General features: G+C 37.3%; 2 protein-coding genes across 2 annotated transcripts; one reads left to right on the top strand and one right to left on the bottom strand.

Annotated features, from left to right (window-relative positions):
- Positions 1–4,222: 4,222 nt before the first annotated feature.
- LOC147853822 (E3 ubiquitin ligase BIG BROTHER-related-like) lies at positions 4,223–7,110 on the bottom strand. The gene is made up of 8 exons (XM_087331860.1): positions 7,043–7,110; positions 6,612–6,791; positions 5,694–5,961; positions 5,194–5,231; positions 5,054–5,092; positions 4,825–4,940; positions 4,559–4,667; positions 4,223–4,434 (listed from the first exon to the last, which is right to left on the bottom strand). Exons 2-8 carry the CDS (start codon positions 6,729–6,731, stop codon positions 4,399–4,401), a joined length of 726 nt encoding a protein of 241 aa, XP_087187986.1. The 5' UTR covers positions 6,732–6,791; positions 7,043–7,110; the 3' UTR covers positions 4,223–4,398.
- Positions 7,111–11,008: 3,898 nt separating this feature from the next.
- Positions 11,009–12,261, top strand: LOC147853821 (uncharacterized). The gene has a single exon (XM_087331872.1). It carries the CDS (start codon positions 11,051–11,053, stop codon positions 11,930–11,932), a length of 882 nt encoding a protein of 293 aa, XP_087187998.1. The 5' UTR covers positions 11,009–11,050; the 3' UTR covers positions 11,933–12,261.
- The last annotated feature ends 323 nt before the right edge of the window (positions 12,262–12,584 follow it).

Raw genomic sequence — 12,584 nt, 5'->3', positions numbered from 1 at the left:
CGGGCGGCGAGCAGCGTTCGATGACCTGTTCGGATGCCGTTTAACCGAGTGGAGCACGATCGTGTCAATGTTGCACAAGGGGATTTCACCTCGAGCGGTTACGATCACAAGGAACAGAGTATAGCCGGCTGGCTTACTCCAAGCGAAGATGATCTAACGCGATGAGATGCAAGCCTCGTTTTTCTTCTTCTTCTCTCTTCTCTGTTTCAAAGATTCGAATGGCGGCCGGCAGCGGGATGAAGGACATCCAAGCTCTGATACCAAATGTAGGAAATGAACAAAGCCGTCAGTGCGGAAGAGATCACATAGTATGAATCTGTGAGGAAGAAATACATGCGTATGAGAGAGGCAAGAACAAATTACGTACAGGGAGAGAGAGAGAGAGAGAGAGAGACAAAGCATATATCTATATTCATAAAGGGGTAACCGTTACAACAATGAACAATCAACCTTACAAAAGGTTACAAAGTCACTTTATATAGTGACTCATATAGGGCAACTGCCCTTTATGTTATTTACAGAAATAGCCCGAACTTGGGCTCTCTAAGAGGATAGTGTGAATACGTCCATTATACATTTGTATTCGACACTCATAAATGAAAGGATATGTAGATTATGTCACGTAGAGATAGAGGATGAGTATCACTTTACATGTAAGTGTCCAACTTACGTCAAGATAAGGGCAAAATACCACAACATATTAGGACCCCCTCCCACCTTCTCCAAACCATTAGATACCCCATATATAAAGACACTAGGTATATATATATCTTAGAGCTAAAACAACATGGAGAGATATAAGCTACAAAATGTTGGCCATAACCTTTCTAATATTCACCAGCATGTAACCAATGAAATTTTTCAGGGATAGGAGGGGCGATGAGCGTGGACAAACTTGCATCACTCAGCCTCTCCTTTGATGAAGTAGAAAACCAAAAAACTACCAAATGCCCTCTGATGTCGAGCCTCAAAGTCACTCGTTGTGTTGAAGCAATTAAGAAAAATAAGGGAACATGGATTACTCTTCACATTGGGACCACAAGCCACACCCACATCAAAACCCTTTGACCTCCCCCTCCTTTATGAGAGACTTGGATGGAAATGAAACCAAGCATAGTATATAGCATTTTCCTTTACAAAATATGTTACACCATAACACAATTTGTACAACACTATAACACTTTTATCTATGTTTTTTTTTTTTTCGATGATTGGGAACAAATTATCCCATTTTGTCTCATTTGCCAAATTTGGTCTTAGAAGACGTTAATTTTTCTTTTTTTCTTTCTTTATCTCTATATTAAGTGTCAACAACTCTAAAACAAAGATTATGCTTATGAAAAGCCCAAAAAAAAAAGATAATTCATACATTACATACAATAATGAGCAACTTGAATGTGTGGGAAACTTCAAATACATTGGCCTTGAAGTTCCGTCAAATCATAAATAGAATGAATTTGTTACACCCCACTTAGAGGCAAGAAAGAGAGCATATTATGTATTTGAGACACATGCAATCATGGAGAACCAAAGTATTGGATCCTCAAGAAATACCTTTTCAACACTTTGGTATCATCAGTTCTTCTCTATGGGGTGGAAGTATGGGGAGGTAGTATCCCTAAATTTACTTGGGGAGAGTTTGACAATGTCCATGAGAATTTTTTTACAAAGTTTCTCCAAGTCAAGAAACAAACGCCATACCCGGCCATGGAAGGCACATAAAAGCAAATTTTTGTGTTCTGGTTGGATGCAAGCCAATGTATCATGACAGGGGAAAATTTGTGGAAGCACAAATTTTAGACATTATACTACATATGTTGCACCTAACTACAAAACCATATTCTTCATTACACGCGCAATGCGATATGAGATTGGTCATTGGGCACAAGTGATGACAGTAGTCAACAATGCACACTTTGACCGAAACAAGTTCAAGAGTCTCACACTTTGATACAATGCTCTACCTTTTATTACATTCGACTATGCTTTCTACACATCTTCGCTACTCACTTTCACATGCATTACGTGAAATGTAATATTTTTGGTCTTATAGGTCATATTGGACCTCAGAAAACAATAATAAAATCTTATTTCAATCTTTTTCTCTCTTTTATTATTAGCTTACACTAGTGGTAAGTTTTTAAACTATTCAACATTACGTATTTGGTTTGAAATCCAATTCTCTCACCTCTTTGTATCTCTCTATACCGCTTAAATTACTAGATGTTATTGTGAAATGTAGGGGTTGAACCCATGACCTTCTGGTCTCTCTTTCTCTCTCTCATTGTGCTTGGTGGTTTACACTATATCATCAAAGTTTGATTTTCACCATTAGCTAGGCCTCATTTGATAGATCAGAATTGGTCTCCCTTGAACCTTGAAAATCTTTATACATACGTAGGTAAAATTTATGCATAACTCTCTCTCTCTCTCTCTCTCTCTCTCTCTCTCTCTCTCTCTAGATATATATGTATGTATGTATGTATGTATTCTCATACATCTATCCATATCTCTACCATTATGCACACTATACTTGTGATTCTAAATGTCATAATCAAAACTTGATTTGCAAACATTTCTTGGCATGACCAATCCCTACACACATTCCTCCCTCATCTATAATATGGATGCGCAATCACTACACTTACTGCACACATCACACGAAAATCATTTCCTTTGTTCCTATTTGTCATTTTCCTCTTCAAAAATACTATCTCACTCTCTTGTGGTTGTAGCCTACCCATTTAAAGGTTTTAAACTAGTTTAGTGTGGCAAGTGATTTTGTTCCCAACTTAGAGTTCGACATCATCCACCTCACCTAGTACCCATTGGGAGGCTGATCAAGTTATATTTCCATCATCTCGTAAGTCTAGAATTACTAATGTCAAAAACTTTGGTCCCAATAAGGGACACTGTGTGGACATGCATCCAATCACCCAATGAAAGCCTCACATGGTTCATCTTCACAACCATTAGCTACTCTACAACTATTAGAAGACTTATGAATACATCTATATATTTCAAAAACACTTTAAAGCATGTGTAATGAATCATTTTTTATGTAATGGAATTGTGAGTTGTACATATGGATTGGCTATGAGTTATGAAGGTAACATACATGCATTCATATATGTTAGTTGGTTTGTTCTAAATGCATTCTGCATTGGTGGGTGATGTCTATTTGAAGATTGTTGTTTACTCATTAAAGTTTTTGTGGCACAATATTAGCAAGTGTGTCACCACACAATGTCTAAATATGAGCTACAAAATCCAATTAAGTCTTATCAATTAAACACAAATTGGAAGTTATTGCATTAACACCTCATTTCCTCTCCAAATTTAATGTTTATTTCATCTTCCCCTCTTAGCAATTATCCAAGTAGTGATTAGCAAATCCAACCAATAAAATTCAGTTCTCGTCATATTGTTACTAGTTTCTTTTGAATGTTGCTACTTTAGATAAAGAAAGAAAGTCATATTATAGGCCAAAATGGGCCTATGAGACAAATCATGATTTCTAATGTGGGTGAATTCATGCCATCACTATTAAAACATTAATAAAAACTCTAGGTTTCATAAAGCCCTAAAGCTTCATGATCATGATATTAATAGTGCATGTGGTTGAATGATTTTGGAGATGGTTTACAAGCATGAACATATAACTAATATGTATGTATTAAGTGGTGGTGACTAAACATTGTACACAAGGTTGGTTGGTGTGATGGAACGTGGCCATAATGAAGTTTGACAAGAGCAATGTGTCCTTGTGCAGATTGGATATGGCAAGCATTTATATCAATGATCTGGTGATTGTATGACCAAAAAGCCAATCACTATGAGCAAAATACTCATGCTTGATTCGAACTAGAATCATTTTCACTCGTACACCTTATACATAAATAAAGTCAACAGTTTTGTTCTCACAAAGTTGAGGTACTTTTATCAGATAGCATTGCTCTTTATGCTTTTTGAGTCATGCAATAGACGATGTTCAAGATTTATGATAAAAAATAAAGGACAAAGGAATTGTATCATATCCATCCACCATGTGTTATTTAGGAATTGTAAGTATCTTATACTATCATTCATAAGATTATCCTTCTGATGCTATACATATATATATACCCCCCTATACAAGTCACAACTAACAACCCATTAAAACACACCATTACCAAACACATATTCTTACCTGAACAAAAGAACAATTGTCCAATAGCATCCGTTTAAAGAAAAAATAAATAAATAATGGAATGCAACCAATCCATTCTATACATTCACTCCTGCGAATGTATACACAACTACAAATTTCCTATATACAGCTTGAAAGAGGTGGCAAACATCCAACAGACTCATTATAATTGGTAAATTTTCACTAGTAATGTTTGCCTCTTTTAGCATTCATGATTTTACTTCAGTGCCACATATTGGACAAACCTGCCATTCCACATCAGCAATTTCAATGGTGCATCTCAACCTCAAAGTGAAAAGGACAATCACAAACATAAGCAGCAGGACCACTTTCCTAAGGAAAATTCAAAATTTTTGGTGAAGCACTGACCTTATTGATTTCAAGCCAGTTCTTAATACAATCTGTATGGTAATGATGTTTGCATGGCAATGTTGACAATGGATCTTCATCTTCATACTCAGAGCGGCAAATCGTGCACCTATTCAGGCATATATAGAGATAGATATGATCATATTGTGCATGTGCATATGGTCATAACAAATAAGATTACAATGAATATATGAGACCATGTTTAAATATATTGACACATATTTCAAATAAACAGGAGAAAAAGAAATATGCCCAAATAAACTTACAGATCTTCTGAGCTCGTGCTCAAGCTCACAAACTTAGAGAAGGGCAAAGCTGCAATAACATCCGGTTCCAGACCTTTGCTATGTGTTCCAACTGCTTCTCCTAGAGCCACTAATTCCTATAGTGAACGCCCAAATTTACAAAAAACTTCTACAATCAAATTTCCTGATGTTTATTCTCAACAAAGTATATTCTAATAACGTAAACTTCCATTTTCTTTTGTTGCTTCACCTCATAAAACATGTTGTCTGGATCCACATCCCAAACTTCCTGGATGAGTAAAATAGAAAAAAACTCATCATGTAAGGAAATATTCTGAAACCCGATTAAGATTTCAAGGCATAATACATAGATATATAGTCAAAATGCACCTGAGTCCCATAGCTATCTTCAGCTTCTTCTCCATCAGCTACAGGTCATGAAATGGGCACAAATAACACACAGACTATCAGTCAAGAGAAAAGTATGATTCGAAATAACAAATAGACAACGAATAAGATAACTGATTAATATTAGGGTAATATTAAAAGCATTCGCATACTTTGAGAAATATTCTAGTAATAACATTGAAATAGTTTATGCATATAATTAAGTGCTCATTTTAACAATTAAAAATTCGCAATCAGCATTGATCAGCTTTGCTATTAGATGGTTTTGGCTTTAATAGCTTTATTCACATAAAACTGATAAACTGCATTACTTTTTGACAAGGTGTACATAGTCATATTGCTCAAATTATGAGGGAGTATATTTGAAATTTTCTCTTCAAAATTTGAATGAACCTTTGAGGGTTTTGAGCTATTATTACACGGTCATTCATTTTTTCAGTATACACCCAATATCAATCTATGCACATGACAAAAGCACATACATCCCTCGACACCGATAAGTCCCATCATGTAAGTAGTTGCATCTCGTTGTTCTGCGTCTTGCAAAGCTCGGGCAAATGCCTCATCGTTTTCATAGTGTGACCCCTCTACTTGCTCCTCCTCAGCATCTTCATCCTCGCTACACTCTTGTGCAAGTGATTGATGATTCACTGCCTCGTTAATCATATACTCGTAATCCACAATGCCACTGCCGGATGTATCACATTCACTCCCATCAATACCCATTTGTAGATATGAGTATGCCTCTTCCTGAAACAAACCCATTCTTACATTCTTTATATATGAAACATGGCATGTATAAACAGTCATGCCTTATATGCATATTCAGTTCTCTATACATAACTACATGAAAGGTTATGTAGACTTCCGCACAAGTAAATTTCAATGAATAAAAAGGTGAAACAACAAGAGCCGGCACATTCACTCGGATGGGCTGAACCACAATTCATTCATAAGTAAAAGCATACATTATAGAACATCAGGAATGAATCACGCACGAAACTAAGAATCGCGTTAGAAAAGAGTCATGGACAGATGAGACCTGCAAATTTTCATCTTTATAGAGCTTCAGCAAGAGCTAATAATTGAGAAGACAAGATCCTAAATGAATGCAGATATGTTCTGATTGATTGAATATTGCATAAGCATCAAATCGTGTATGGCTGCTGATAAGTATTGATAACATATGTTATTGGGAAGCAGAGGAGGCGTCCAACACCATGGGTACTACTGTTTCATGTGTCCGAAACAAAAGAAAGATTCCTTACAATGGGAGTACTACTGTTTCATGCGTCCGAAACAAAAGAAAGATTCATTACAATGGGAGCTCATAAAGGCACTAGCAATAATGTGATCCTGTTTGCATTTTGATGAATTAAAAGAAGGAAAGAGGAATTCACCTGTTGTTGAAGAGCCCGCGCAAGGGCGAGGTCGGCATCAACTTGACTCAAGCTTGTAAAAGGTTTTCTTGAGGAGGATCTCCCTACTTTGGATTCATCAAGAGGCTCATTATCTGCCATGGAGCTGTAGGAAGGATGATTCTCGAACCCCCCCCCCCCCCCAAGAGCTTCACTGAAAACCTATACCATTATAAATCCATAATGAGAGATGAGCAGGAAACAGAAAAATCAATTAAGCAATCTATCTACCCTTCCTGACATGAAAAAACTGCGGTTTTTTTTCCTCTCTCTCTTTTATTAGTTACATGAGCGTTCTCTCTCTCTCTCTCTCTCTCTCTCTCTCTCTCTCTGTACAAACATATACATACATAGATGGAAGAAGTAAATGGATTAAAAAGAAGCAAACCGAGAAAACAAAATTAGACAGAGACCTGATGAGAAAGGGAGAACAGGGGATGGAGGCGGATAGCGACAGGAAAGAATGAAAGAGACAGAACAAGAAGAATGGAAGAACATACATAGATGGAAGAAGTAAATGGATTAAAAAGAAGCAAACCGAGAAAACAAAATTAGACAGAGACCTGATGAGAAAGGGAGAACAATGGAGGCGGATAGCGACAGGAAAGAATGAAAGAGACAGAACAAGAAGAATGGAAGAAGGAACAGGGGAGGCCTAAAGTATGTACAAATGAGAGAGAGAGAGAGAAAGTGTGTGTGTATGTGTGTGAAAGAGAAAGAGAGAGAGAGAGAGTGTGTGTGTGTGTGTGAGAGAGAGAGAGTGTGTGTGTGTGTGTGAGAGAGAGAGAGAGTGTGTGTGTGTGAGAGAGAGAGACATAGCTCAGTAAGGTTGCCCAATGGTGGTCATGGGTTCAACCCCTACATTCCACAGTGGCATCTAGTGAAATTGAGATGAAGTATATAATAGAGAGGTGAGGAAATTGGGTTTCGAACCCAAGACACGGTGTTTGTAGTGTTATCGACTTACCACTAGGGTAAACTAATTACGATGAAAAAAAAGAGACAGACACTCTGTGTGTGAGAGAGAGAGAGAGAAACAGGCAAAGAGTGAGTGAGTGTGTATGTGTGTGTGTGTGTGTGTGTGACAGAGAGAGAGAGACTCAGTTGGTAAGGTTGCCCAATGGAGACCAGTTGGTAGGTCATGGGTTCAACCCCTACATTCTACAAGTGGCATCTAGTAAATTTGAGAGATATATATGGAGTAATAGAGAGGTGAGAAATTGGGTTTCGAACCCAAGAACAAAGACATAATATTAATAGTGTAATAATTTACCACTGGGGTAACCTAATTACAATATAAAGAGAGAGAGAGACTCTCTGTCTAGCTTAGTTGGTTGCTTGATGAAGACCGGGTGGTCATGGGTTCAACCCCTACATTCCACAAATGGCATATAGTAAATTCAAATCATATAGAGAGAGGTAAGAAGACGGGGTTGCTTGATAATAATATAAACAACTTACCACTAGGGTAAAGGTAATTACCACTAGAGTTAGCAAACGCTTAGAGAATTATGCATCTTAATCTTTTTCTTCTTCTTCTTTTTCCAACCATGGTTTATATTATGTCTAAAGTGATTCCCATTCTACTTCAGCATAGATTTTTACCTTTTCGACTACTCTTAGACTACCATAGACATACATACATATCTCCCAAAGCATTACCAAGAACAGTTATACATGGCCACATGCCTCATGTCGGTGGAGGAAATACCCAGAGAGGTGGTTGATACCTCCAACTTATACAACCATTAACCATGCATAATACATTCATCCTTTCCCATCTCTTCTTAAAAACTGATTGCTTTCAAAAGACTACATTTGAATCACCCTTGATAGCAACATATTCTCCTTTTTGTGTATGCACCAAGGTCAGCCAAATCTCCTTAGACTACATCCATAACATTCCATTATGCGTCTTAACCTTCTTATTATTATACCCACATAATGAGCCACTTATTGTGAATAAATTTGAGGTCATATCCAACATCAATTTTCCATACATGCATAGCATAAGAATGAGCGAGATTAAAACATCTTGTGTTATGTAGTCTTAATTTCACGTATCCGAAAACATTAAATATAAAAAGTGTGCGCGGTAAAATATTTAAGAAAGGAAATTCCTTAAATAAAATTGGGAAAGTAGAGAAAATTGTTGTATTTGTTTCCGACTCATGGCCGAAAGTGTGCATATTACAATTCAATGGAGTAAAGTCTCTGCAACAGTTTTTATCTAGGCTTAAGCAATTTCACATTTACAAAATGATATCCAATTGATGGACAAAAGTTAGCACATTGCTATTTAGTTGAGTAAACTCTTTATAGATATTAGTAAAGCAAATATCGTATTCACATGTTACAATTGTGGAATATCTAGCACTTTGTGCCAAGATACAAACTTGAAATGAAATGAATTCAACTAATGAAGAAACTGTTATTTTTTCAAAAACTTGAAATGTGGAGATGTTGAGTCTTGACCAAATGATCGGCTTGTCGTACATTTTTATTATTGTTCAATTCTGCAATGTGTTATATGTATAGACAGTAACGAAATACATATATTCTATACATGTTGATTCTTGAGTTTTGCTTTTGAAGAATCGATGGGACGTGCGACATTAACCACCCTATCATGCAAGCCTTACAATTGTTTTAATTCCCATGCTAACACCTGGCATGAGCCAACATTTGGTTCCTCTTGTAAGCCATGTGCATACATGCTCCTTCCACCTCATGGAGGTGTCGAAAGCCCACACCAATCTTAAGATGTGACACGCAAATCATCCCCCAATTTAATATCATTTTTGTCCTTGATGATGAAAAACATGATCCCATCTAAAATCTCTTATGTTTTCACCAAACATGCAAAAGGTGTGTATAAAATAAGCTTTAGAGCAAGGGATCGACTATGAGTATCTCAACTATAAATTAGCATGTAGAATATATTGATATTTGAGAGGAAGACAATAATAGCTCAATCGCTAAATTTGGGACGCCACGTATCATTAGTAAAATATCATATTATCACAAGAAGGAAGCACAACAAAATTTCAATGTGTACAAGGCATTCATAATAATGCAAAACTTTCAAATTCCCATTGTTCAATTGATCACACGTCAAAATTGATGTTTTTACTCCAATGCGTGAACTTCAAATTTATGTTATGCATTTGCATTGGTTAACATGCATTTTCTCAAGAATGCATATATGATAAAGTTTGTATTTGGATAACAAAAAACCCCACATTATACAATCCATGAGCTTTTCATAACAACTCAACACAAACAATTCCAATGCATTCAATTGTTTATGATTACTCCAAACATGTGTGATGGATGCATGAGAAAAGTTGGGCAAGAAAAGTTTGTCATCTTCATTACAAACAATTGAAATTACTTAAATGGTCATAATAAAAGGATTTACACATGGAAAACATATATAATATTGAGTGCGCAAAATAATGCAAAATCCCATGCTTAAAAGGGTTTAACATGAAGGTATCACTCATGACTCGTGCCATTTCAAAGGAGTTCAAATTGGTTTCAAAAGGTCAAAAACTAGGAGATTTCTTGAGGCCCAAACAACAATGGTTATGACCACATTTCTAAGTGAATGTAGTTTTGTCTACAATACTAGTTAGAAGAGGTAGATAATATCATAGGTTGAGAGAATCCACTAAAACGAGAAGGACGCAATAGTGAAATATAAGCTTAGTATGTTATGTTTGTCAAAGGGCATTCAACATTATGCATGATGAAGACATTGCATGTATGCACATAGACCCTTGATAACATCTAGCTCATACCTAGTATTTGATGTACACATTAGAGACGGGGAGATCACATGGACTACAACTTCATGCTTCTTGGATCAACCACAATCCAAATGGGTATCATCTTGACGACAACCAATGCATGTAGATATATATACCAAACGGGTGTTGACCCACGTCTGGATTCGTGTACGATTCAGAACCATGGTTGTTGCACACACATATGTCCCTGGCAACATTTCACTTGTACCTAGAGTTCAATGTGCGAGGCGTATGCTAATGTTGAGACACAATACTGACGATAAATACCCATCTGTGTGGCGGCCAATCTAGAAGAAGATGTAGGTGTGTCCAATGGAGCTAATGGGTGTCAAATGGAGCCAATGGGCAGCCTATGAAGCTATTTGTGTTGTGGCTGATCCAGAAGAAGATGAAGGTGTGCCCAATGGAGCTAATGAGTTGTGGCCGATCCTGAACATGTAGGTGTCCAATGGACTTAATGGGTGTCCAATGGAGCTAATGGGCAGCCTATGAAGCTATCTATCTATATATGTACACATATATATATATGTATTCTAGCTTATACTAAATTACCTCCCCACACAAGGAAGAAGAATGTAACAGAACAGAGCAGGGCAGGGCAGGGCTGCTATGGAGGATTTGCGAGCAGCTGCCCTGAGCTTCTCACAGGGGATACAAAAACAGATACACGCTTCTCCTTTCAAGTCTGATGGAGCAGAGGGTAGTCTGAAGCTACCATCCCATGTCCCCCTTCCTCCTCTGTTCTCCCAGAAAGGTATGGTCAAGCTACCCTCATTCTCATTCTCATTCTGGATCTTGAATAATAAGGAGAGAGATCGATTACCCCCAAAGCCTCTATTGGACATCGAGGATGTAAGGGCTTTCATCAGATCAAAATTGAACCCCCCATCTTGCCATAGCCATGATGGACATCATGGACCACATGGCCATCAGCATGGACATCATGACATTCATCAATCTGGACAGAATGATGGCCATGTGAGACATGTTTCTTCTGGTGTGTTTGGCATAGGAACCATGGGCTCTTCGAGCTCAGAGGGTGGATATATCCCCCTTTCAACACACACCCCCTGTGAACAACAAGGGAATTCATTGTCTTCTTCCCTTTCCACTGCCCCCTCTAGCATTCCCCATATGAATGAAAATATACCCGACAATCGTCTCCTAGACATTGATGATGTTCGAGACTTCATCAAATCTTTGCTTCATTATACTTTCATCCGGCGGCGCCATTCCACATCATGGAAGAACAAGATGCCATGGCATGTCCCTCGGGCCCCTTTCCTCGCTAACGGCCTCCAATGGCCACCTGAGAGTTTTGAGTCTGAAATGGAAAGAAAAGAATTCTACCGGAAAGCCCGGAAACGGAAGCCTTTCTTGATGGGGTCGCCTCCCTTGTGGACAGTGACTGCATTTAATCTGCTTTTCTTTCAGCTCCTCATGTTTGACCCTCTCCGAAAGTTCTCCAATTTCTTGAAAAAACTACCATAATAGAAAGGCTGAGAGATGTGTGTCGGTTACTCTAATTCAATGATTTGACACCTGGTTGTACAAATTATGATAGAATACATGCACTATTTATTTTGGCCAGAATTTGTAAACATTGACCATATAATGGTCAAATTAAGAGGGTGTAAAGATACAATGGTATACATAACTAGCATGCTCTCAAAGCTGAGTTGTTTAAATATTATGTTTATGCATTAAAGTGACTGCTCACTATTAGGAACAATGCCACTTACATATGTGTGTTTATATATCAACCATTTGAAGTAACTTGTACATCATCATCCTACATGGTTTTAAGGTTGGTTCACATCTTACTTGTTCATACAATCTTGATCATATGAATAAAATCATGTGAAAATGAAAGAGAAATGATTGCCACACATGGAGTTATTGTTGAATCATAAAGAGTATTGGCTATTATGAATGATGTTCCTAGCACTTTGATCACTATGGACCACATCCTTGTAGTTGATTGTGTAAATAATGGATAGTGTTTGTTGTAGATTCTTGAAATTTATACCAAATGAAGGTATGCAGCATTCCAAAGAAGTGACCATGAATTTTTTTTGGTTCTGATGTTGTTTGAGTTCGTTGTTGACAAGATATACAGATTATTAATCATTCACAGGAAACT

Source organism: Azolla caroliniana, unplaced genomic scaffold, assembly GCF_043228905.1.
Source record: "Azolla caroliniana isolate FFs.n. ecotype wild unplaced genomic scaffold, voAzoCaro1.0.p SCAF_16, whole genome shotgun sequence".
NCBI classification, from domain to species: domain Eukaryota; kingdom Viridiplantae; phylum Streptophyta; class Polypodiopsida; order Salviniales; family Salviniaceae; genus Azolla; species Azolla caroliniana.
The sequence above is the reverse complement of the archived record's forward strand: the minus strand, read 5'-3'. Positions and strand labels throughout refer to the sequence as shown.

Excerpts from the sequence above, each read along its gene's own strand:
- LOC147853822 (XM_087331860.1), bottom strand. The coding sequence starts at position 6,731 with ATGGCAGATAATGAGCCTCTTGATGAATCCAAAGTAGGGAGATCCTCC. Across the intron at positions 5,093-5,193 it reads AAGATAGCTATGGGACTCAG|GAAGTTTGGGATGTGGATCC; the intron begins GTGCATTTTGAC and ends TTACTCATCCAG. Across the intron at positions 4,941-5,053 it reads CAGACAACATGTTTTATGAG|GAATTAGTGGCTCTAGGAGA; the intron begins GTGAAGCAACAA and ends CGTTCACTATAG.
- LOC147853821 (XM_087331872.1), top strand. The coding sequence starts at position 11,051 with ATGGAGGATTTGCGAGCAGCTGCCCTGAGCTTCTCACAGGGGATACAA.